The sequence below is a fragment of the Benincasa hispida genome, chromosome 3, assembly GCF_027475165.1.
Source record: "Benincasa hispida cultivar pf3 chromosome 3, pf3_genome.v1.1, whole genome shotgun sequence".
NCBI classification, from domain to species: Eukaryota; Viridiplantae; Streptophyta; class Magnoliopsida; order Cucurbitales; family Cucurbitaceae; genus Benincasa; species Benincasa hispida.
In genome coordinates this window covers 75,204,669-75,228,071 of record NC_143480.1, presented here as the reverse complement: position 1 = coordinate 75,228,071, position 23,403 = coordinate 75,204,669, and the positions used below count along the sequence as shown (strand labels likewise).

General features: G+C 36.2%; 1 protein-coding gene across 11 annotated transcripts in view; it reads right to left on the bottom strand.

The window, feature by feature from the left end:
* UVR8 (Regulator of chromosome condensation (RCC1) family protein) overlaps positions 1-22,159 on the bottom strand; it is a 53,730-nt gene extending 31,571 nt beyond the window's left edge. For 3 of the 11 annotated variants that reach the window (XR_016528152.1, XR_016528153.1, XM_090311516.1), the window contains exons 1-4: positions 21,550-22,017; positions 17,133-17,319; positions 15,428-15,574; positions 3,567-3,648 (exon numbers count right to left, since the gene is read on the bottom strand). Coding sequence is in view for 5 of the 11 variants with exons in the window: in XM_090311516.1 (XP_090167642.1) it covers positions 3,567-3,648; positions 15,428-15,574; positions 17,133-17,319; positions 21,550-21,622 (489 nt within the window). In the remaining 6 variants the exon portion in view is untranslated. Of the gene's footprint in view, positions 1-3,566; positions 3,649-15,427; positions 15,575-17,132; positions 17,320-20,726; positions 20,872-21,549 lie in introns of those variants that run through there. The other 8 variants (XR_016528150.1, XR_016528151.1, XR_016528155.1 and 5 more) reach the window with 7 other exon arrangements.
* Positions 22,160-23,403: the final 1,244 nt, after the last annotated feature.

Sequence of the window (23,403 nt, the reverse complement as noted above, 5' to 3'; positions counted from 1 at the left end):
ATTGGACAGGATCTATTGTTGATAGAAAATCAACATCAGGGTATTGCACATTTGTTTGGGGTAATCTTGTGACCTGGAAGAGCAAGAAACAGGGAGTTGTGGCCAAGAGTAGTGCAGAAGCTGAGTATCGGGCCATGAGTTTAGGGATATGTGAAGAGATCTGGTTGATAAAAGTGTTGTCAGATCTTCATCAAGACAATGAGCTCCCAATGAAACTGTTTTGTGACAATAAGGCAGCAATAAGTATTGCAAATAATCCTATTCAGCATGACAGAACAAAACACGTTGAGATCAACTGGCACTTCATCAAGGAAAGACTTGACAACGGAAGTATATGCATTCCTTATGTTCCCTCAAATCAGCAAATTGCAAACGTGCTCACAAAAGGATTACTGAGACAAAACTTTGATTATTGTGTCAGCAAGTTGGGTCTTATTGATATTTACGCCCCAACTTGGGGGGTATTGAAAAAGCAGCTTGTAACCCTAGGGGCATTTTAGTAATTATGTGTACCCTAGGGCTTCCCACTAGTCTATTTATTTGGCCAATTCTCTTGTACTTTGTGTATCATAATTAATAATAAAAATTAGTGTCTATCGTGGTTTTTCTCCTTGTACTAGGATTTCCATGTAACTGTGTTGTTATTCTCTTCCCTACTCTTTTATTTTTGACAGAAACTAATCACAATCCTAATCAATTAAAGATTTGACCATAATACCCTAACTTATCCTAATCCTACTACATCATATTGAGGTCCCAGGAAAATGGCAGGCATTTGGTCCATTTCACTTGAATTTTTAAAAATGAAATAAATTCAGTCATAGCATACCTTCTTTTGTGAAAGGATATAGAGGCTAGCTTTCAATTAAAAATCTTCCACTAGATTATTGGTCTCAGAGCACATTTGAAGCAACTGGAGCTCATTTTGGAGGTCTTGAAAGTATTGCAATCGAGGCGTTGAATCTTTTATAGTGTTCAAAAGCCAAAATTCAAGTGAGAAAAAACTTATGTGGATTCATTCTGCGACCGTAAAAATCAAGGATGAAAAGCATGACAATATTTTTTTAAATTATGGGGACATAGAATCAGTTGAAGCTCCAAACATAAGTCATGGTAATTTATTTATTAAAGATTTTACAAATCCAATCGATCTAGTCCGTTTGAATCAAGTTTTACAAGATGAAGGCTTTGATGTCTACGTATTAAAACCGGAATGGTCGTTCTTTACATCATCACAGTCCAAGCCAGAGCTTTCAAGGAACCCCTTCGCAGCACCCAAGATGTTTTACAGAAATCAAATATCCAACTGGAGATTAAGTCTTCTTCGCCAAAGAATAGCAACAATCCTTCGTCAGCCAACCATCAAAATTCAAAATTGAAGATGAAGATCAATCAAAAAGGTGTGAACACAACAATGGAATTGGAAGAGTCGGGTTTAATGAGGAGAAAGAATTTAGTTGGCGATTTTTGTATTAGGTCCAACGATGAGCCTTGTAATAATCCCCCTTGCGATGGAATTTTGAAAGCTTCTCAATCTAAGGCCATTGATATTCCAATGGAATTAATCCAACGGTCCCCTGCACTTACTTTGGATGTCTCAAATTCCACGACTAACAAGGAACCGTTGATATTATCTTCTAAGGAAAACTTAACCAATAGGCAAAAATATTAACATGAACGGCCGCACGCTTAACCATATATCTTCAACGTCTATTTCTTTAGACATTGCCCCAAAGCTTCCGTCGGTTTCACAAAAATTTTCGACACTTCTGAAGCCATTCCCTAAGCACTTCTCAAGGCAGAAGAGATTCTTATTCATGCCAAGGGCAACAGAAAACAATCCTGATAAGTTGGAAGTTTAGTGTTCTCAAGTTTAAGCCTATCCTCCTTCTAAGAGGAAGAAGAGATCCATCTTTAAGGCAAGTGCAGTGATTCAGTATTGTTAAAGAATTGTTGTTAAAGAATTGTTGTGTTAGAGCACAGATTCGGCCCATTGCTAGCAAAAAGAAAAGACCCATCCTCAAGTCAAGTGTTTCAGATAGCAATTCAAATTTGTTAGAAGTGTGTTGTGCCCGAGCTCAAGTCCCTACACTATCCAAGAGGTCAGTTACTCTTTCCTCACCAACCCAACAGTTTAAACACACTGTTTTCTCCTTTCCTAATCTAAAGGTTCAATTTTTGAGAGGTACACCATGTCTTCCTTTGGATTCTTCTCGAAAAAGGAAATTTGAATCAGATGATGAATTTCCTATCAGTGTTAGCAACGAAGGTTGAGATGACTATGAGAATGGAGTTGATCATGATGAACCAGTGTAAGAAGATAATTTTGGGATGGATCTCAATGCTTTGTTTCAAAATGAAGGTGATTTGAAAGATAATATAATGGGTTTGCTTGTTTCTCTCCACTACATCCTTCAAAAATCCCATCACATTTGAAGTCCATTGTCGAAGAATGTGGTTTAGTCTTTGGTTGATCCTCCTCTCCTTATCAGAATTTGTTTGAACTTTTCTGCCTATAATTCAGAAATGAAAATTGTTTCTTGAAAAGGAGTTGGAGAAAGCATTTTGGAAATCCAAGAGTCCATGATGAGTTATTATCATGGATTGGTTAATGAGTCATGGAATCTATAATTGTTTGGCATAGACTTTAGTGCATCGAAAGCTTTCTCCATGAATGTCTCCCTCAACTTGTCCCCTTTCACCTTTCATGATAATTTTTGTAGTTTTGGTTGATCCTTTGCTGAAAACTGGCCCTAAAATATTGTGAAGTATCAAAGTCAAAGTTTTGTTAGCTGAAAACTCCATGGCTGGACCGGTATGTGATAGCAAGTCTTAAAGCTTCATCTTAGGGAAACTTGTCCAAGATCTTTGCGGACTTCACGGTTCAAGACATAAGTTTAAATTGGAGGGCATTTATATTACCAGCTTACTAGTCCTAATTCTTCTAGTGATCCTTCTTGCTTTAGTTTGTTTTGTTTTGTTTTTGCTTAGTTCCCCTGTAGCTTCGATGAATGGTGCTCTTGGCTTTTGTGTATTGGTCTTGAGTGTTTGTTCCAATTTCTTGTCCACTTGGATAGATTGTATGGATATGATGAGGGGGCTATGGGGAGGTCAACCTAGTTGAGATGCCTGGGTGCACCTGCTGATCCCTTGTTCTAGTTCTTGTTGCTCTTAGTTTCTAGATATTGTACTTTAAGCATTAGTCTCATCTCATTATTTCAAAAAAGGTTTGTTTCCTTAAAAAAGTCACATCCCCTTTAAAGAATTTGCAAAAACTTAATCCTGCAAAAAATATATATATGAATAAAACTGTATGTGATTTATTTCCAATGAAGGATATCATATTAAAATTTTAGTCCAAATACTATTTTTCTTTTCTCATTATCAATTGATATATTCTGTGCTTCTTAAATGTAAATGTGCCAGTAGGTTAGTTCAAAATCAGGCCACAGAAGAGAATGATCAAAGTTTATCTACTCGAGAGGCCTTGGATCATAGAGCAGAAAATTTATATGCACAAGTCGCATCACAGGAGTATCCATTTGAAATAGCAAAAAACAATCTACCTCGAATGCTTGGATTTTCTGCGGCACAAGTGAGTCTTCAGTGGTACCAAGACCAAGTTGACCATTTTGATTCCTTCCCCAACTTCAACCATATACAATAATAAACACAAAGTAAGGCACAATTTAAAGTACTAAAATAAAATAATACATATACAGAAGTAAATTTAGGAAAACAGATAACTACCCAAGTCATTCATATAAATTGTAAGAAGTTCCAATGAAGATCACAGTGTAACTTGACCTTAGCAAAGCTCCAGAATATGATAAATAAATTGATGAAGTCAAATAGAAGTGTTAAATCACCAATCAACCTAAGAGTTTAAGCTAATGGGTGATGACAAATTTAATATTATATCAACACTCTAACACTCCACTCACTTGTGGGATTTATTTAAGGCCTAACAAGTGAAAATGAATATTAATTGATATAATGAAAAGAGAGTACTACTCCAAAATACAAGAACTCCAAATAGAAGACAAATATCGGAGATAAACACAACTGATGAAGAAAACATGCCAAAAAGAAGAAAACCATCAACTAAGAAGTGCAAAAGATTTACTGAGAGAGCCCCAATAGAAACTAAGAGACAAAACCCAACTAAAACAAACCAAGCCAAACCAAAAAAACTGACAAGATTGCATTGCAAAAGAACAAAAACTCTGAAAAATGCCCTTATGAGAGGGAAACAAGATCTCAAGGCCAATTGGACTTTAAAATCTCTAATAACAAAAATGGGAAAAAAAAACTCCTCGAACAATCCATGGAAGTGCAAAGAGATATAAACAAACAAGATGAACACCATTAAACTTTAACTCTCGAAGAACTAGAAGGAATTGCCCACAACTGAAGACTGCAAACCTTAACAAAAGAAGCGAATTAGTTAGGGATCAAAGAAGAAAACATTGGAGAAGCGGCAGAAAAAGACACTAAACAAAGTGAATCAATGTCTTTACTTGCAAAAGTATGATAATAAACTTCTGCAAAAATATCCTCTGATAGCAACTCTTGATGCACTGATTCTTCCGTAAGAACTTCTACTTCTTCACTCCTCACACTTATCAATGATTCCCCATCATTGTCGAAAGAAGAAAAAACTTCTTTAGGAGAAGGGGGGGTTAGAAACCTCTTTTATAAACTAAACATCTGATCTAGGGAGAGAGATAATAGATTGCTTGAAGAACTTGTTAGGATCAAAAAATTGATGATTTTTTGAAGTGACTGATGAAGAAATCAAAAGATGAGTGCACAACTCTTCTAAAGCATCAGAATTTCTCTCTTGGCAATCAAGAACACTGAACTTCTTTCTTTCAAGAATAATGCTGTGGGAAAGCTTTCATGAGTCTTGACTTCACCCTGTTAGAACTCAGGGTAGGTTGAGATGATGAATTTTTAACTTCTTCTGGAGGCTCTTCCAGAGGAGAAAAACTATCAACGGGAAGAAAAGGAGCATCTACCTTAGGACCAAAGCCACCATATTCAACAAAATATAAACTTCATCTTCCATTACCATTTTTATCCTCTTTAAATAAATCGAAGTAGAAAAGTCATTATATGATAATTTGCCAGGAAGTAAATTACTTGAACTTGGCATGTCCACAGCAACTATATCGCCAAACCGGAGAGAGAAAGAACCGCTGTTACCAAAATGAAAAGTAACTTGCACCGGAATGAATCATCATCCAAATTAAACTCTTCATCTTCCATTACTTGCCTAATTCTGCCCAATCAATAGAGTTTTTTTTTTTTTTTTTTTAACAAGAAACAATCCACTTCATTAAGATAATGAAAGATGTTACAAGTGACAAGAAGGAAACAAACATAAAGTGCAATACAAACAAGTACGCTAAAAAGCACAAAACGGATCAGCAAATGCACTAAGACATCTCAACTAGGTTGACACCTCCCTAGCATTCTCATCATCTCCAAGAAATACTAGAATCCAAAGCTAAGTACAAAATGAAGGGGACCTTGCAAAAGACAAGGCTTACAACCAAATGATTATCTGAAAGTTAAACTGAAAATAATGACCACTACTATGCTGTTACAAAATCAAGAGGGTGGGAAAATAAAGGCTTTCCAATTGAGGTTGATGTCTTGTAAAGAGAAGTCTTGAAAAGCTTTGGAAAGCGAGCACCATGAGGAGGCGTTGATATGGGCGACATCGAACTTAGCTGAACTAGAAGAAGCTTTATCTTGAAATACTCTTTGATTTCTTTCAAACCAAATTTCTGATAATAAAACTTTAACTGCGTTGGTCCAAAGAAGTCTTGGCTTCTTCTTCGGACGTGGCCCAATTAAGAGTTGAAGCACATTAGCCTTAAAGTCATTATCAAGAACCCAACTGACATTAAAGCATTTGAAGAGGGATGTCCAACAAAATTCTGCAAAAACACACTGGAAAAACAAATGCAAGAGAGATTCTGAGTTTACCCAACAAAAAGTGCAAACCTGTGGAGAAATATAATGAGTAGGTAACTTCCTTTGGGGGATATCTGTGCTATTAAGAGAGCCATACAGTATGACCCAAATCAGAATATTCACCCTTCTAGGACTCTTAGACTTCCATAATGTTGATTCTAGTGTCTGACCAATTGGAGAGGAGAAAGATAGATGCTTTACAAGAGACTTAACTGAGTAAACCCCACTTGGTTCTAAAGACCACCACCTTTTATTTGGAATTGAATTAAGTTTACAGTGATTGAGTTCTCCAGACAGAAGCGGGAAGTTTTCTGCCTCTTCATCCTTTAACAGTCTTCTAAAGTGAAAAGTCCAAGATGTTGAAATCTCATCCCAATAATCTTGTAATGAACCTTCGGGTTTGGTGGAGATAGAGAAAAGATTAGGGAATGAGATGTTTAGAGGAACCAAATCCAACCAAGGATCTCTCCAAAAGCTTATTCTTTCACCATTACCAACCTTGAAGGCTGCCAAGGAATCCACTTTTAACCAAAATCTTGAAATATTAATTCATGGGCTTCTAAGGCTGCTGGAAAATTTACCATTGGTATGCCAACCAAACTTACTTCTTTCATGAATGCTTATAATAACTTTTCTCCAAAGTGAGTTGACCTCAAAGAAAAACCTCCACCCCCATTTTGCTAGAAGGCCCTAATTTCTGAGTTTCAAGCACCCAATGCCGAGTCCACCATCTTCTTGGGACCGTGAAGTTAAACTCCATTTAACCAGATGGTTTATTTTACTTCCGGAATGCCCTTCCCAAAAAAAATCCCTCAATGTTCTTTCTAGAGATTGAATCACCTTTTCTGGCATCTGAAAAAGTGACATATAGTAAGTTGGTATATGAGAAAGAACTGACTTACATAGGGTGGCACGACCCCCTCTTGAGAGGTTGTTTCTCTTCCGTTTGTCCAGTTTGCTTTAGACTTTGTCGATCACTGGTTGCCAAAAAGCTAGTTGCTTAGGATATCCCCCTAGAGGAAGGCCAAGGTACATAAATGGGAGGTGGACAGCCTTGCAATTTAAGAGGGTTGCTTCTGATTGTAACTTGAAATGGTCTATATTGATGCAACATAAAGCTGATTTTTCCCAATTTACCTTCAGCCCCGAACACCACTCAAATAATTCAAGTATTTTCTTTAGGTTGCTGAGTTTTTCTTTGTCATCTTGGCAGAAAATTAGAGTATCATCCGCAAATTGTAAGATAGGAACATGAATTCTGTCTTTGCCAACAATAAAACCTTCAAACTTGCCTTTTTCTTGAAACTGAGAAAGTAATGCATTTAGGATTTCACTGACTAGTAGGAATAAGAAAGGAGAAAGAGGGTCACCTTGCCTTATTCCTCTTGAAGCTTGAATTCTGCCACGAGGTCTTCCATTTATGAAGATTGAGAATTTTGTGTTAATACAGCCCATCATCCACATAATCCATCTTGAGTCAAAGTTCTTCTCAACCAGAATTTTTTCAAGAAACTCCCAATCCACCCTGTCGAAGGCCTTTTCTAAATCAAGTTTTAGAATCCACCCTTTTTTCCCTTGGAACGGTAGTCTTCAACCACTTCATTTGCAATAAGAATGGGATCTAAAATTTGTCTTCCTTCGATAAAAGCACTTTGAGAAGCCTCTATTATACTTGGCATTACTTTTTTCAGTCTTTTCGCTAACACTTTAGCTACTAATTTGTAAGACAAAGTTGTTAGGCTTATTGGCCTGAAATCACATACCCGAGTAGCATCCTTTTTCTTCTGAATAAGGCTGATGAAGTTTTCTTTTATGCATGAATTTAGCTTTCCATTATTGTAGAAGTCTTCAAAAAGTTCTAGATATTTATCCTTGAAGAAATCCCAAAATTTGAGAAGGAATTCAACTGTAAAACCATCCGGCCCAGGGGCCTTGTTTTTACCTAACAGATTTAGGGCAGATTTGATCTCTACTAAAGAGAACCTTGCTGTCAACTTTGTATTGTCGGCCGTGGAAACTTTAGACCATTTCAGGTTGAGAGGCACTGTTCTTTGACCTGAAAATTTGGAATATAAAGTGGAGTAGAAATCTAAGATGAGGTCTTCATTCTCTTTGAAAGAATTGGTTGCTACTCCTTGATCATTTATGAGCTCAGAAATCAGATTCCTCTTTTTTTTTGCATCCAGAAATCTATGAAAGAATTTTGTATTTTCATCCCCTAAACTTAGTCAATTCAGCTTGCTTTTTTGTCTTAGATTTCTTTCATCTGTTCTATAATGGGAAAAAAGTTCAGCCATCAACACATTTCTCAAACTTCTGTTTGAATCTATTAAGTCATAAGCTTCTACTTGTTGATCAATTTCCTCTAATTTTCTTAATAGCACTTCCTCATTTGATTTTCTTGCTTTCTCAAACTCTACATGCCAAGCTTTAAGGGCTGTTTTAACTTTTCTTAACTTCATAGAGATAACAAATCCAGCCCAACCTTGCTGAACATCCACTGTCAACGTGACTTTAAGAATTTTACAGCTTTCTACTATGGATAACCAGCTGTTACAAAATCTGAAGGGAGATGGCCCCCATTCAAAAGAACCAGTTTCAAGAAGGATTGGAAAATGGTCTGAACATGTTCTTGCCATTCTAACCACTCTAATATTTGCAAAGATATCATCTCAAGTATTTGATACCAAAAATCTATCAAGAAGTGAAGAAGAAGCTGGAGGACCATCTCTTGACCAAGTAAATTGGCCATTTCCAAGGGGGATTTCCAATAATTTTGTTGAATCAATAAATTTATTAAACTTCTTCATCCCTTTTGTTAATCTCTTTGTTGGATTTCTTTCTTGAATCCTTCTAGTGATGTTGAAATCTCCTCCAATGCACCAAGACTCACAACAATACCCTGAAAGTGAATATAATTCCGGCCAAATGTGCTTTCTTTCTTTGTAATCCGTAGGGCCATAAACATTTATGACCTAAGCTGTCTTCTTGCATAATGAAATGCATTTAACTGATAAAGAGTAGCCTCCCTTAAGAACCTCTGTCACAGTGATCTTACTTTCATCCCACATGGTTAACAAGCCTCCTGAATGACCTTGTGCTTCCACATACTCCCACCCTATATCTTTGGAACTCCAAATTTCTTTTATGAATCTGGTGTCAAAAGACTTTTTCTTGGTTCCTTGGATCATGACCAAGTCCGGATTGACTTTTCTGATATTTCTTCTTACTGCCAATCTTTTGGAAGCATCATTCAAACCTCTAGTATTCCATGAAATGATTTTCATATTGAGTTCTTGTAATTAACCCAAAATCAATCCACTATCCTCTACCAATGTAATCAGGTTGCTTGGAATATCTTCTTTTTCGATGGGATTGATGCAAGAATTGATGAAACTAACTGTGTTGAAATTTTCTTCAGGTTGGAACAAATAGTGCAAGTCTTGTTGCTGCTCATAATCAAGGTATTCTTCTTCTTGGAGGAAGTCATAGGCTAGGCTGCCATTCTCCTCACTGCTAATGCTGAGTAGGGAGTTTTCATCTGAGTCATAACCTTTGGAAAATTCCGTTGGGGGGTCGAATAAGCCTCTTATAAAGGCTACTTGTGAGTCTAGGACTTTGAAATCTTGGAAGGAGAAGGAGCGGAGATGGGAGGGATGAGATACTGACCTGGAAGAGGAGTCGGAAGGTAATTGAACCTTGATGCAACAGCTTTCTAAAATGTCTGCATTCAGCAGGGAAGTCCAACCGTTTTGGAAGGAAGTTTTCTTTCTCATGAAGTGTTTTCGAAAAGGTTTTAAGATGGAAGCCTTGCTTGTATTTTTTGGATTAATTCCAGGTAAGGTAGAGGGAGAGGAAAGGCCACCTAATGAATCTTTTTTCAATGATTCGTAGGTGTGAAAGGGAAAGGCCGAACTTGACGATTGGCCTTCTGTATGGGCTGGAAGATCAATTGCCAGCCCATACAGACTTAAAAGACTTCAAACTTGGAGCTTCCAAAGGAACAATATCACCAAACAAAAAAGAGAAATCTCTTATTTGGATCCTTAATAACAATCTCTATAGGAATAAAACCACAAATTAATGTATTGATGAATTTCATTTATATTTATAAATTCATAATGTAATTACTCAAATCAAAATTTGCAATCCTCCGTCCCTCGAGACCAACAAGGGGTAGTACAGGAATATTCACTTGTTGTCCATCGACTACGCCTTTCGGCCTGATCTTAGGCCCTGACTCACCCTCCGTGGACGATAATCTGGAGCTTAGAGTTGTCAATTATATCCTTTATGGAAATGGCAAACCAATTCGGGGAATTTCTGGCACAAATCCGAAAGGCATTTTCAATTCCAAAGGCTTTTTTGTTTGAGCAGGGGAATAATCATCCGCTTCCGGAAGAAATCGAAGAATTTCTCGGGAATCCTACAAGATCCATTCGTTCTTTTTTCTCCGTTGTTTTGCACCTCTATCATTGTATTGGAACAATTTAAACAATTAATAGTTTATAAAGAGCTGCCCACCAAACCACCAAAATGTTGCCCAATAGCTTCAAAGACTAATTTCTTTCAATAAATCAAAGGTAAATTCTTAATCCCAATCAATCCTCCATAACTCTTGATAAATTCTGGATGACAATGAGAGTTATTGGACCAGTGCTCCAATTTTAGATGCAAGTCCCCATAAAGCTATCATTTACCATTAAAATTGAAGTTCGCAAAATCTTCATCAATCTTGATCAAAGCCTTGTCATCCATAAAGGTATTAATGGAAATTTTGGACTAGAAATAATCTTCCAAAGCATACTGAATTTTCTTCTAGGGATAATGTGCGAGCAGTCGAGTAACTACAATAACAAAGTCAAACTTCAAATCCAAAACCTCACTCTCTTCGAACCTAAAAGGACTCTTGAAAACATGGAGAGCTAGAATTTGATTCAACTGAACCAATAGACTGCCTCGACTTGGAAGTTTGGCAATTCACTTCCACAAAACTTCCCAAATTTGACTTACTGATCTGCAATTCCTCATGAGGCTGATCATTTTCATGAAAACAAACAAAATTAAAGTTCAAGTTTCTCAACTTGACAAGCTCAGAGAAAAAGTTTCTAACCATTTCCCAAAATACTAACCATCCTTTCTTGTTAAAGCTAGCTAGGACATGAATATTCATTCTTCCCCGGTGCTAGGCCAAACAGCCCACTCAAACCACCTTCCATAGGAGGATCTAAACTTAGATAATCAAATGACTCCTGAAGCTCCACAATCTATGACTATTCTGGGAGATGCAAAAGCTCAACCAATCAGCTTCAAACCAACGTAAAAGGGAGAGAGAAAGGATTATCCTATGTTTGTATCTCATATCTTCCACACAAAAAAAAACCCATTCTCCTCATTCCAAAGGCGAAAATAAGAATTTTGAATGCAACTCTGGATTTCCATCATAACGAACCACAGCGAAGATCAACGAGCAAGGCGTCAAGGGTAAGTGTTCGAAGATATCTGCAGCCATCAGTGGAGGCTATGGTGGAGAGTGACAAAGAGGAACGACGGCCGAAAGAAGGAAGAAAAAAGGAAATTGACAACTTGGAAGAAGGAAGAAAAGAAGTCGACCACGAGGATCAATGGCCAAAGGTGGCAATGGTAGGTGATCACAGGCATATACGACTATCTAATATTTGTTTTAGTATATTATTGTAAATTTTGTGTCATATTCTCATTTACTGTCATTTTACCTTCTCTTACTTAGGTTACTCTGATATACTTTTGTATATATACCTTTTTAGTGAATGAAGTAGATAATTACGATTCTCTTAAACCTTAGCGTTTACAAAGTATCAGAACCCTAGGTTAATTAGGGTTTGGTGAACCTTTAGGTTTGAAGTTTAGGACCCATTTGCATTTCATAGGGTTTTGTGAAGTGTTTTTGTCCATACTTATTTCCACCGTCATTACCAGAACACACGGCGAGTTTGGTCAGCTTGCATCGTCATTGTTTAACACCATTCATACCCCAAGGAAGCCTAGACGCCAATTTACAGAACTCTAGAATTTGGTGCTCATTTGACCATCACATGAGGCTGAAGCATTGTCGCAGCCACCTACAAAGAATAATTTGTACAAAGAAGCCACAAGCAATTATGTCCTTTGAGTCTTGCAGTGCTTTGATTGGGCTAAGAAGCACGGGCATGGACACGGACACGGGACACGCAACACAATACGACACGACGATGCACCAATTTCTAAAAATGTAGAACACGACATGTGGGGGACACGTCATATTTTTTATTTTTTTCAAATAATATTAAAAGATAAAACCCAAAATACTTTATTTTTTACAAAATATTATACATAATTATAAAAAGTTGTGAATGAAAAGTAACTTCAAATATGTCGTTTATTAAGTTGCTTAAAAAAAGTTTAATTTAGTTTAAAATGTTAATGGTGCATGAAACCAATAAATTATTGCCCACTAAAACTAAATAAGACAAAAGACCAATAACCCATAAAAACCCGCATTAAAAGTCAAACAAACACTAAAACAAAAAAAAAAAAAAAACCCTAATATTTTATTCTCCCTTGTGTAGTCACATTAAAACCAAAAAAAAAAAAAAAAAAAAAACCCTAACATCTCATTCTCCATTCAGCCGCTGTTGTTATCTTCCCCTCCCCCGATTTGTTCTCCCCTCTATCCCCCTATTCTACTCTCCTCCCCAATTTCGTTCAGCCTCCCTCCCTTCACCACTGATCTGCCATCGCAAGCCATCACCATCCTGATAATCACTGAAGCCAGCTGGAGCTCTCCAACATCCGATAGCACAAAAGTGGACTTGGGCTTACTTCAACCAAGTAAAAAAAATAAAAATAAAAAATAAAACGTGTCCGAGCATGTCTTGGCGTGTCAAATTATTTATTATTTTAAAAAAAATAATAAAATAAATAAAGCAAAATTGTGTGTCTAACACATGTCAAGCACGTGTCGGTATCGGACATGTGCCTGTGCTTCCTAGTGGTTGGGCACACAAATGACTATCAAGGTAATAGGGAGGTTGGATTAAATAGCTCAAAAGGTTATCCCAATACTCAACGATCAAATTCAAGAGATGTCTACTATATCATAAGTCAAGTCATACGAAACGTGACAGTAGAAAATAGCAGAATAAGGGTCAGAGGGTTTCATCTACACATGTTGCATCTACTCCTAATAATACTAAAAAATCTATCACAATTTTTGCAGAGAAGTTACCTAAATTTTGACAGTATCAAGAATTGTTGACAACATGATCTTCTACTCCCATTATGGCCATTGCAAAGGCAAGTAACACATCTAAATATATTATTTCCTCCACTTCAAGATGAGTCATTGACTCTAGCACTATAAATCATATGACGGTAATCCCAATTTATTCTCTCACCTTTTTCCATCTACTTCTTCACCAAAGGTCGCTATAGTGGATGGAACCACCACTCCTATATTAGGATCAGGCACAGCCAGTCTCACTCGTACTAGAGGTCTCTTCATACTATCTCTTTATACTCGATATTATATTCACCACAATTCTCCTTTAATTTGATCAATTTCTTGCTCGTGATTTTCAATGTTGTGTCCACTTCTTTGGTTATTGCATATTTCAAGATCTTACGACGAAGAGTCAATGGTAAAGTAAAGGGACATCTAGAGGTCTCTACATCTTTGACCACAATACCTATAGGCATCACATGCTCTAGCATGTCTCCCTTTGAAGAACATTGTCTGCTAACTTCAGAGTTAGCAAAGAATTCATCCAAGTTTTTATGACAGAACCAGGTGAAATCAGCTACAAATTGAAAGGTTGAGGCTAGAGAAACTAGCAAAGGAACACGAATGAAAGCTGAAAACATAGAGGAAGGGAGAGCATCTTCTGAAAGACTTTCGAACACTTCGTCTCAAAGACTACTTTAATAGTTCCTTAGGAAAATTCCTAAAAGAAAAAGGTAAAATACTAATGATTATTGTCTATGTGGATGCTTATTATTCGTATAGTTGACCCTGAGGAAGAAATAACTAACATAAAATCACTCTTGGCAAAAGAGTTTAAAGTAATAGATCTAGGACCACTAAAATACTTCCTAGGCATGGAAGTGGCTCGCTCAAGAAAGGTTTGTGGATCTCCCAAAAAATATATATTCTTGACCTTCTAAAGAAAACAAGAATGCTTGGGTGTAAACCTATGTACTGTACTCCTATTGATCCTCACTAAAACATTGGCAAAGAAAATGCTCTAACTAACAAAGAATAGTATCAAAGACTAGTTAGAAAACTTATATATCTCACTCATACTAGACTTGATATTTGTTTTGAAGTTAGTTATGTAAGCCAATTCGACTGCAGGCAGGCCATAAAATCATAAGATACCTAAAGGGAACACTTGGAGAAGGATTGTATTTCAAAAAAATTGTCAAATAAAGTCATCACTAATGTAGATTGCACAAGTTCAATAATAGATCAAAGATCAACAACTAGCAACTATTGCAACCTGGTAACGTGGCAAAGTAAAAAACACACAATTGTATGTTAAATCACCAATTGACACAAAAGTTTAAGCTGATGGATAAGGTAAATTTAATATTATATCAACACATTAACACTCTCTCTTACTCGTGGACTTGAAATACAAGAAGACCCAACAAATGGAAATCAATATTAACTAGGAGGAAATAACATTGTAGGGGTTTGAACACATGACCTTCTTAAGCCTCCTACTTTGGTACCATGTTAAATCACCGATTGACCCAAAAGCTTGCTCATGGATGAAGGCAAAATTTAATGTTATATCAACACTCTAACAGTTAAGAAACGGTGTTGAAGCTAAATTAAAAGCCCTTACACAAGAGAATTGTGAAGGAATATGGATCAGAAAAATCGTATCTAAATTATATATAACATTGGAGGCACTAATAGAGGTCTACTGTGATAACCAAGCCACAATTAAGTATTCCCAAAGACCTCATTCAAATATGCTCATTTTAAGCACGTGAAAATTGATCGTCACTACATCAAAGAGAGATTCGAAAACAAAAGCATTACCTTTAATTACATGTCAACCAAGATGCAAATTTTTTATATCCTCACAAATGCCCCTATTCAGGAACTCATTTGAATAAATAAGAGTCGAGTTGAATAGTATTAAAACATACAATCCAGCTTGGGGGGAGTTTGATTATTATGGAAATATTCTAAAATTATCCCACTTTCAATCTGTCCCATTTTTCTTTCTTTCCTTATATGGTTATTTTTCCCGTAAGGAATTTTTACGTTACTTGTCTTTCCTTATTTGTACAAAATTCTTCCCTTTAAATCTAGGGTTGTAACATCCAGAACTTCATAAGAACAATAGAAAGTTTCTTCTCTAGTAAAGCAACAGATAAAATAACGTTTGTAAGAATTGAGAAATCTACCAACCTCTGCACCTCGCCTTCCATAGTTACCGCCAAGCAATGGCTATCTCCACAAGCAATTTGCCTTATCCTAAGACCATGCAATGCTTTAATTGGCTTCGGTGTGAACAAATCACTAGAATTACCATGACCTAACCTTCCAAAGTCACCCCTGAAAATCAAGTTCAAGAACATAGTCAATAAGAATAAAATACATCCCTTTTTTTATGAAATCAACAACTTTCATTGAAGAAAAATGAAAGAATATAGAGGGAGAGGAGGGGGGAAAGCCCACTAAAACACCCCTTCTAATGGAAGGGATTCCAACTAGGTAAGATGTTTCCAAAAGAATAATTACAAAAGACCTTCGATTCCAAAGCCCAAAGCGACATATGAAATCTTACTAAGGACCAAACCTCGCATGGGTCCCTAATATTATTAAAATTTTGCAACTTCACCACCAACTTTAAGTAAGAACCTAACTCAAGGTGTCCCCCAAAAAACCAAATTCAAAACAGGTGAGGATGAGTTTAAAGTAAGGATTTTAATCTAGTTAAATGTTTATGAAGATCCAGTCAAAGTGATTCTTTAGGGTTTCTTTCTTTTTTTTTTTTTTTTATATGAGACAGGACCAAACCTCGCAGAGGTCCCTGATATTATTAAAATATTGCAACTTCACCAACTTTAAATAAGAACCCAACTCAAGGTGTCCCCCAAAAACCAAATTCAAAACAGGTGAGGATGAGTTTAAAGTAAGGATTTTAATCTAGTTAAAATGTTTATGAAAATCCAGTCAACGTGATTCTTTATGGGTTTCTTTTTTTTTTTTTTTTTTTTTTTTGATATGAGACAGGAGCTTGTATTAAACACAAAAAAACAGCCCAAGGACCAGAGGAAGAGATATCCCCAGCCCAAAACCTACAAAAGAACCTTCCTGTAAAATAAAATCGCGAGACAGACTAGTTACAAAAGACATTCTTGTTTTTGGAGCACCACTAGAAGATTTATACTGTACATTAAACAAAAAGAAAATACTCATTCACAGCCTTCTCTTTGAAGTGAGCCACAAATAAGGCTCTAGCAGCATAATTCCACAAAACTTTGGCTTTTCTTCAAAGACTAAACATTCCATTTCCGATTCTCCTATTTTACAAGGAAACAAACCGAGAGGCCAAACACAGTACACTCGTTTGACACGTTGGGCAGTGAAGAGAGGTCTTAAAGGTAAGAACCCAGGAAGGCATCCTACAACTAAGTAGGTGGCAGTAAAAATTGCAACTGAAAAATTCAGAACATTACTAGTGAACATAAGGCCTAACTACTTCTATGAGATGGAACTTTTGCATTCAGCAACCTCATTTTCTATAATATATACATATATATATGCGTGAGCGCTTTGATGACTAATCACCTGCCAGAAGATTGGTTTCACTACCAACCAAGATTGGAGGCCTTTTGTTCAACCCTTCCCCTTCTGTCTAGGGATGTCTTATCCTCATAGCCTTCAGGCTGTTTTTGTCGAGTCCTTTTTAACAAAATTTCTCTGTTTGATATATACACACACACACACATATATAAAGGAGAGAGAGAGAAGTTCTTTTGCAATATCAATTCTAAGTAACTAGATAACACCATGGAGGCATTGACCTTCTGCAGAGATCATCTATCATAAATATGCTAATAAGTAAACCGAATGCTTTAAAAGTGATTGTCAAAACGTAATCACTTACCATCCCCAACTATAAACTTCTGTACGTGCTTCAGAATAAGCTGTTGTATGATCCGCTCCACAAGTAACAGATACTATTTCATGGCCATTCAATGCACTCAATTGTGTTGGTGAAAGTCGATCTTCAGCATCTCCATGACCTAATTGACCATCTTCTCCACGTCCCCAAGAACAAACAACATTTCCAGCTGCACAACATCCAAAATATGGTTAAATGAGGCTGACAGCCATGTCGAATGGTAAAATTGTGACATGTAGAATCAATGTGTACGAAGGAAAGAAATCAAGAAAAAGAACTGAAACATGTAGAGAGGTGCCAATTATACTTTAAAAACAGTTGGTTAGTTAACAAATTCACTTCTCCAGCGCAGAAACACAAATTCATATTTTTACCAGCTGTGCATTTGCTACAAAGTGCTGGAATTGTTTACAATGCTCCTTTGGGGGGAATTCCCAAAACCAGGTGATATCCTATCTCTTATTTCACTTCTCCCTTTAAAAGAGACAAAAAGATCCTAGAGCTTTGTCATGTTCTTGCTTCCATTTTTTTTTTTTTTCCTTTGGAGTCTACAGTTGGAACAGAAAGCCTGTATCTTTCATGTATTTTTTATAAGGAATACCTCTTATTGAGAATAAAATGAAAGAGTACAGGACCTCAGAAAATTCAAGGATACAAACTCCCATATCAAAAGTTCTTATCTACCTGTGAGATAATTACCCTTAACCAAATTACCTCTTTTTTTTATATATAGGATACAACATTTCACACCAAAAAATAGGATACACAAAAGGCCAAGGAGAGAACGCACGTCCTCCTGAAATATCAAAATGAGTAATCCATAAACGGACTCCAATCCATATTAATAACACTTATAGGAAACAACAAATAATTATTGGGGAAGTTTAGTCCAAAAAGAGTAGAGTAGGAGCAACCCGAAGAGAAGTTTTTCAAGTCTCTTTGGATATTCTATAATTCCTTTACATCCATATATTTCAAAGGGTGGCTGTAGTCGCATTTTTTCCAAATGGCTTTGCCTTTTAACCACCACCATCACAAAATCTCTCATGCACAACCTTAACCATTTCATGTAAACAGTCAATCCAAAAAGATTGAACAATCTGTTCTAGCAATCTGTAGCTAGAGAACGGCCAAAATTAATGGTTCGTCCTTCCTCAGGCAGCTTGTGGGAGGTAGATGTGGGATTTCTTCTTTCAGACCTTGTCGTGAGTCTTTATGCTTTTCTAGAAGAGGAACCACAAAAAGGACCAAACTTTTCTTTCTTCTTCTTCTTCTTCTTTTTAAACGGAAACTACTCTTTTCATTGAAGAGGTGAAAAGAGACCAATGCTCAAAATACAAGATACCAAATAAAGTACCAAATACAATATCAAAACTGAAGAAACCAGAATAAATCCAAAGAAAAGGAATTCAACAAAGAGCAAATACAAACACAAAATAAGCATCAAGCTGGAAAAATAATGGCACTCCAATTTAAGCATAGATCTTGAATGAAAAATTCAGCAAAAGATATAGAGAGAGTGCACTAGGATGAAGCATTAATCCGAGCAGCATCAAAGCGATCTATCCAAGCAATGGATTTATCATGAAAAAAACCCTTTGATTCCTTTCGAACCAAATTTCAGCAAGCATAAACTTTAACAGCATTAGACCAAATCCACTAAGGACAAGGCTTCAAGGCTGAACCAACCAAAATCTTAACCGCATTTAATTCAAAATCCTCACCAAATACCCAACTGATATTGAACAAAGAGAGCAAACGCCACCAGCATAGTTGAACATAACAGCAACCAAAAAAAAAGGTGCTGCAAATCTTCACTTTCAGCCATACAAAGAGGACAAATAGATGGAGACAAGCTATGAGAAGGAGGCTTTCGTTGAATAAAGAGCAATTCAAAGACCCAAAAATCATAATCCAAACAGGGATGCTGACACGTCTTAGGCTCTTTGACTTCCATAATGCTTTAGAAGTCAATCTATCCAAAGGAGAAGTCAAGTGTTTGGATTGTTAGAGTATATATGTAAATAAAGGAGCTTATTAATTTCTTGTCCTATATTGTCTTTTCACTATAGTCTATGGCTTTCGTGTATATTAAACTCTAATGTATAGAATGAATGAGATTCTTCAATATTTTGATATCACAATAACATGGTATCAAAGCTCTAGCCAATAGGGTTTAGCAGACCTTAGGGTTTGAGAGTGTAGAACCTATTTGTGTTTAGGGTTCTGGGAAGTGTTTGGGTTTACACTTCTGCTTGTCACCGCCATATGGCATCTGCAGTGTGATCACCATCCACCGCCATTGCAAGTTTGGTTAGTTTTACGTTATTTTTTGACACCACTCATTCCAAAGGGAAGCCCAACCGCCGATCTACAAAACCGTGGTGGTCCGACGTTCATCTGATGAATGAGTGAGCTTCACGCACCGTCGTAGTCCTCTACTGTCAGTCCCACGCACTGGCACGTGAGAGTGCATGCGTGGCTAAAATCTTCTCCGACTTTTAGTTTTTTCCGTCATCTGCTACTCTTGACCTATTTGTGTTGTTGCTTTGGTCATATTCAGCTGGTGATAGACGTCGGTTTGGAAAAGAACCAAATTTTTATTGGAAACCTTGTTTAGTTCAGCTTTTCAACAGATTTTTTCAGAAGTTATGAAGTCTATTGGGTCTGATTTCGTGGGTTCGGATTAAATTTTGCAACTCTACATTTGTTATTCATAAATGGTTGAACAAGACCATGTGATGTCTACTGTGGTTCAATTACAGTCTCAATTCATCCATGGTATGTCTAAAAGGCCCATTGTTCATTCTATCACTGAGTTTGCTAAATCTCAACAATACCAGATATCATTGAAAGCATCTTCTTCATCATTTGCGCATGCCCCTATTACAACCATTGCTAATTCAGGTAACATAAGTCATTGTCTTCTTTCATCCTCTACACAATTGGTCATAGACTCTGGTGCTACTGCTCATATGATAGGTAATCCCAACTTGATCCTACACTCCATTTCAAGCATGCCACTACTTTGAAAACAAATGGGTGGTAGATTTCATGATTTTAAACTTCAATTTTGTAGGCCATAGGTTCCTTCTCCATCTAAATTCCAATATGAGCCATTAGATCAATTTCCAAAAAGAAACAGATGGTAAAGGAGAGAACGTAGCTTTTATGGTAAGAGAGATGATGAAGGAATTCCTTCTTCATCTTCCCTTTGGGGAGAAGGTGTGCTATTTCATGGGGGCTATGGAGTGAGAGGAATAGTACAATCTTTAAAGAGAATGAACTTAATCCTTTTGATTGGTCTCTCACTAGGTTCCATGTTTCTTTGTGGGCTTCAACTAGGAAGCCTTTTTTGTATAATTGTTCGCTTAATTTTATCTTGCTTGATTGGAGGCTTGTCTTTTAGGTGGCCTCCGCTTATTCTGGGCTTTCTTTTTTGTATGCCCTCATATTGTTTCTTTTTCTTTTTCTTTTTTTTTTTTCTTTCTCAATGAAAGCTTGGGTATTTAATAAAATAAATGAGAGAGAGAAAGAGAGGTAGAACAAGGTGTGCCCTAATAGCCAAGAGTTTACCATAAGCTCTCCCATTGGCTGGCATATCACGAACGTACCATGTTTGCAAATGGAAAGGACAAACAGTATCGAACATGATTAAAGGATCAGATATTCGGGGCAAGAGAGAAAAGTTAGACAGAGAGATGGAGAGATAAGAGGGACAGCACCATTGGGTCATTCTAGAAATTTATTGAAATAATTAAGAAAATGTTTGTTGACTTAAATAGTCATATACTTCAAGAGTAGGACCTCATAATTGATCAAAGTTGTTCATAAGCAATAATCAGAAAGAGATCTGAGCTTTAATGACAATACATTTTGTCTTTTTTTTATATATTGGGGACATAGCAACACACTGCATAAGTTTCAAAATTCTATTGTGCTTCCTTGTCACTTTTTCTTACAGCAAACCGAGCTGTCATTGAGGGAAAAAAAAAATAAAAGAAAAGCAGGCACAAAAAGACAACCCAACAAAAGGTGCCAAAACAAAGTCAGGATTAATTAAATATACAAGAAGGGCTCGAAGTGTGTGTCCAGTCCAAAATAATCAACCTAATAAAAAATAATTATAAGAATCGTTTAGAGATCAACCCCCAAAATAAGGCATTGAACCTGACAACAGACCCACGAAATCGAGAAAAGCCAGCAGAGCAAAAGATCCAACCCTTGTCATAAAATGGCAACTCACTGTTCTAAGTCAACTAACACCCACTACTTAAAGATTCTTTTAATCGAAACCCAATGGATAAATTCATCGAAGTCTTGTTTATCAGCACGATAGAACATTGATCTACCAGACAACAAGACAAAAAGATGAAGCCGAGAAATGAAAGTAGCTTACAAAGAAGAGCAACCGAATGACTAGCACCCCCGGAGATGAAAAGCACACGACGAACTGGAGAAGTCGCTTCCATCAGAACCTCAGTGATATTGTCTCAATACCCAGAATCAAAATCTAGTAAAGAAGATCCCAGAATCGTTGGGGCATGAAAGAAAAAGTGGGGAAAGAGCAAAAGGGTAAATTACTTTTGGATAAACAGTGAGAACCCCATCACGAATTTGTCCCTAAAATCAAGAAATTCGCAGAAAAAGAAGCAAATAAATCCAAAAGAAGGGGGAAAAAGTATTTATAGTGATGGAGACAGGGGAGATAAATTGAAGGGGGAGGTGAAGCAAACCTACAACCACCCACTGGCTACTGAGGAACATTTAAACTGTACCTCACATTCGCAGTGGCAGAGATTGAGAAATAATTGAAAGAAATGAGGTGGGAAAAGAGGGAAAAGAGACGAGACAAGAGCATATGGGCATTGGGCTACCTACCATGAAGAAAATTGATATTGAATGCAGTGGGGTCGGAGCTGTGGTTTCTTTCGTTTCACTCTCATTTCCCACTCTATGAATTTCGTCATTTCCGACAAATTCTTACTTTTCATCTCTTTCTTCTTAATACACAACCAGAACCTTCGTTTCTCCTTTATTGTCAGACTTCGGTTCGAAACCCAAAAAAAATTAGCACTAGCAGAGTACCACTTCCTCACGTCAAGTCAAACTGGTATTAAAGGATTTGTTAATTTATTATTTATTTATTTTATACATCTTATATAATTCTAAAATATTAGGGACAGCTTGGAATACAAAGTTGAGATAAGATGTCTGGAGTTCATATGTCTCTATTTGAGGTATAGAGTTATTTGGTTCCAGTTCATAGGTAAGTGTTTGGGGTGCAGAGTTCATATATGTGGGTATCTGATATAGTTTTTTTAAACTTTTTTATTTAATAATATGCTTTGATAATGACTATTTTTGTTTTGAAATTTTTTTATTCAATAATTATATTCATCTTTATTTGAATAAAATATTGATTGCAATTTTTTTTAATTTTTAAATTTTTTTCTTTTTATCTTTTTTTTCTTTTTTCTTTTCTTTTTCTAGCAATGAACAACAATTAACCTATTACATTTCTTGTATAAATATGTTTAAATAAAATGATAAACTAAAGCGAAATCAAAACTTTTGATTCTAACTATTTTTTCTCCATGAAATTCATTATCATCTTTTTCTTTTTCTTCTTCTTCCTATTGTTGCTCTATATTTTTACTATGTCATGAATTTTTTTAACTAAATTTCCTCCATCAGCCAATAGAATATCATCACATTTCTTCAACAATTTCACTTTAATTTCCTCTAAATTTGGAAGATCATCAAAGAACAAATCTCTATTTTTCACTAATTGTTGCTATAAAATGTTCCACAAAAAAAATCATTTTAAGATTTTTTTTGTTATATGTTATATACTTTTCATCTAAATATTCTTAACACTCATTTGATATGTAAATTCAATTAAATAAAAATATGTTTTTACAAATTTTTACGTATAAATATTGCACTTAATGTAGATAAAATAATATTTTTTTTATATAATCAACAACTCTACAACATACTTTAATAGTCGTCAATCTTATAGTAGTCGAAAGTGGTTGTCAAAGTTGATTATCGAAGATGATTTTTGCTGGAGTCTGTAGTGAAGGTAGTTGTCAAGCTAAAGTCGGTTTGCATGAAGGTATATTGGAGTTGATTGTCAAAGTTTGTCATCCGGGGTGGTTTTCGAATCCCAAAGTTGGTCGGGTGAAAGTGATCGTCAAAGTTGATCATCGAAGATGATTTTTCGCTGGAGATTGTAGTCAGAGGCGAC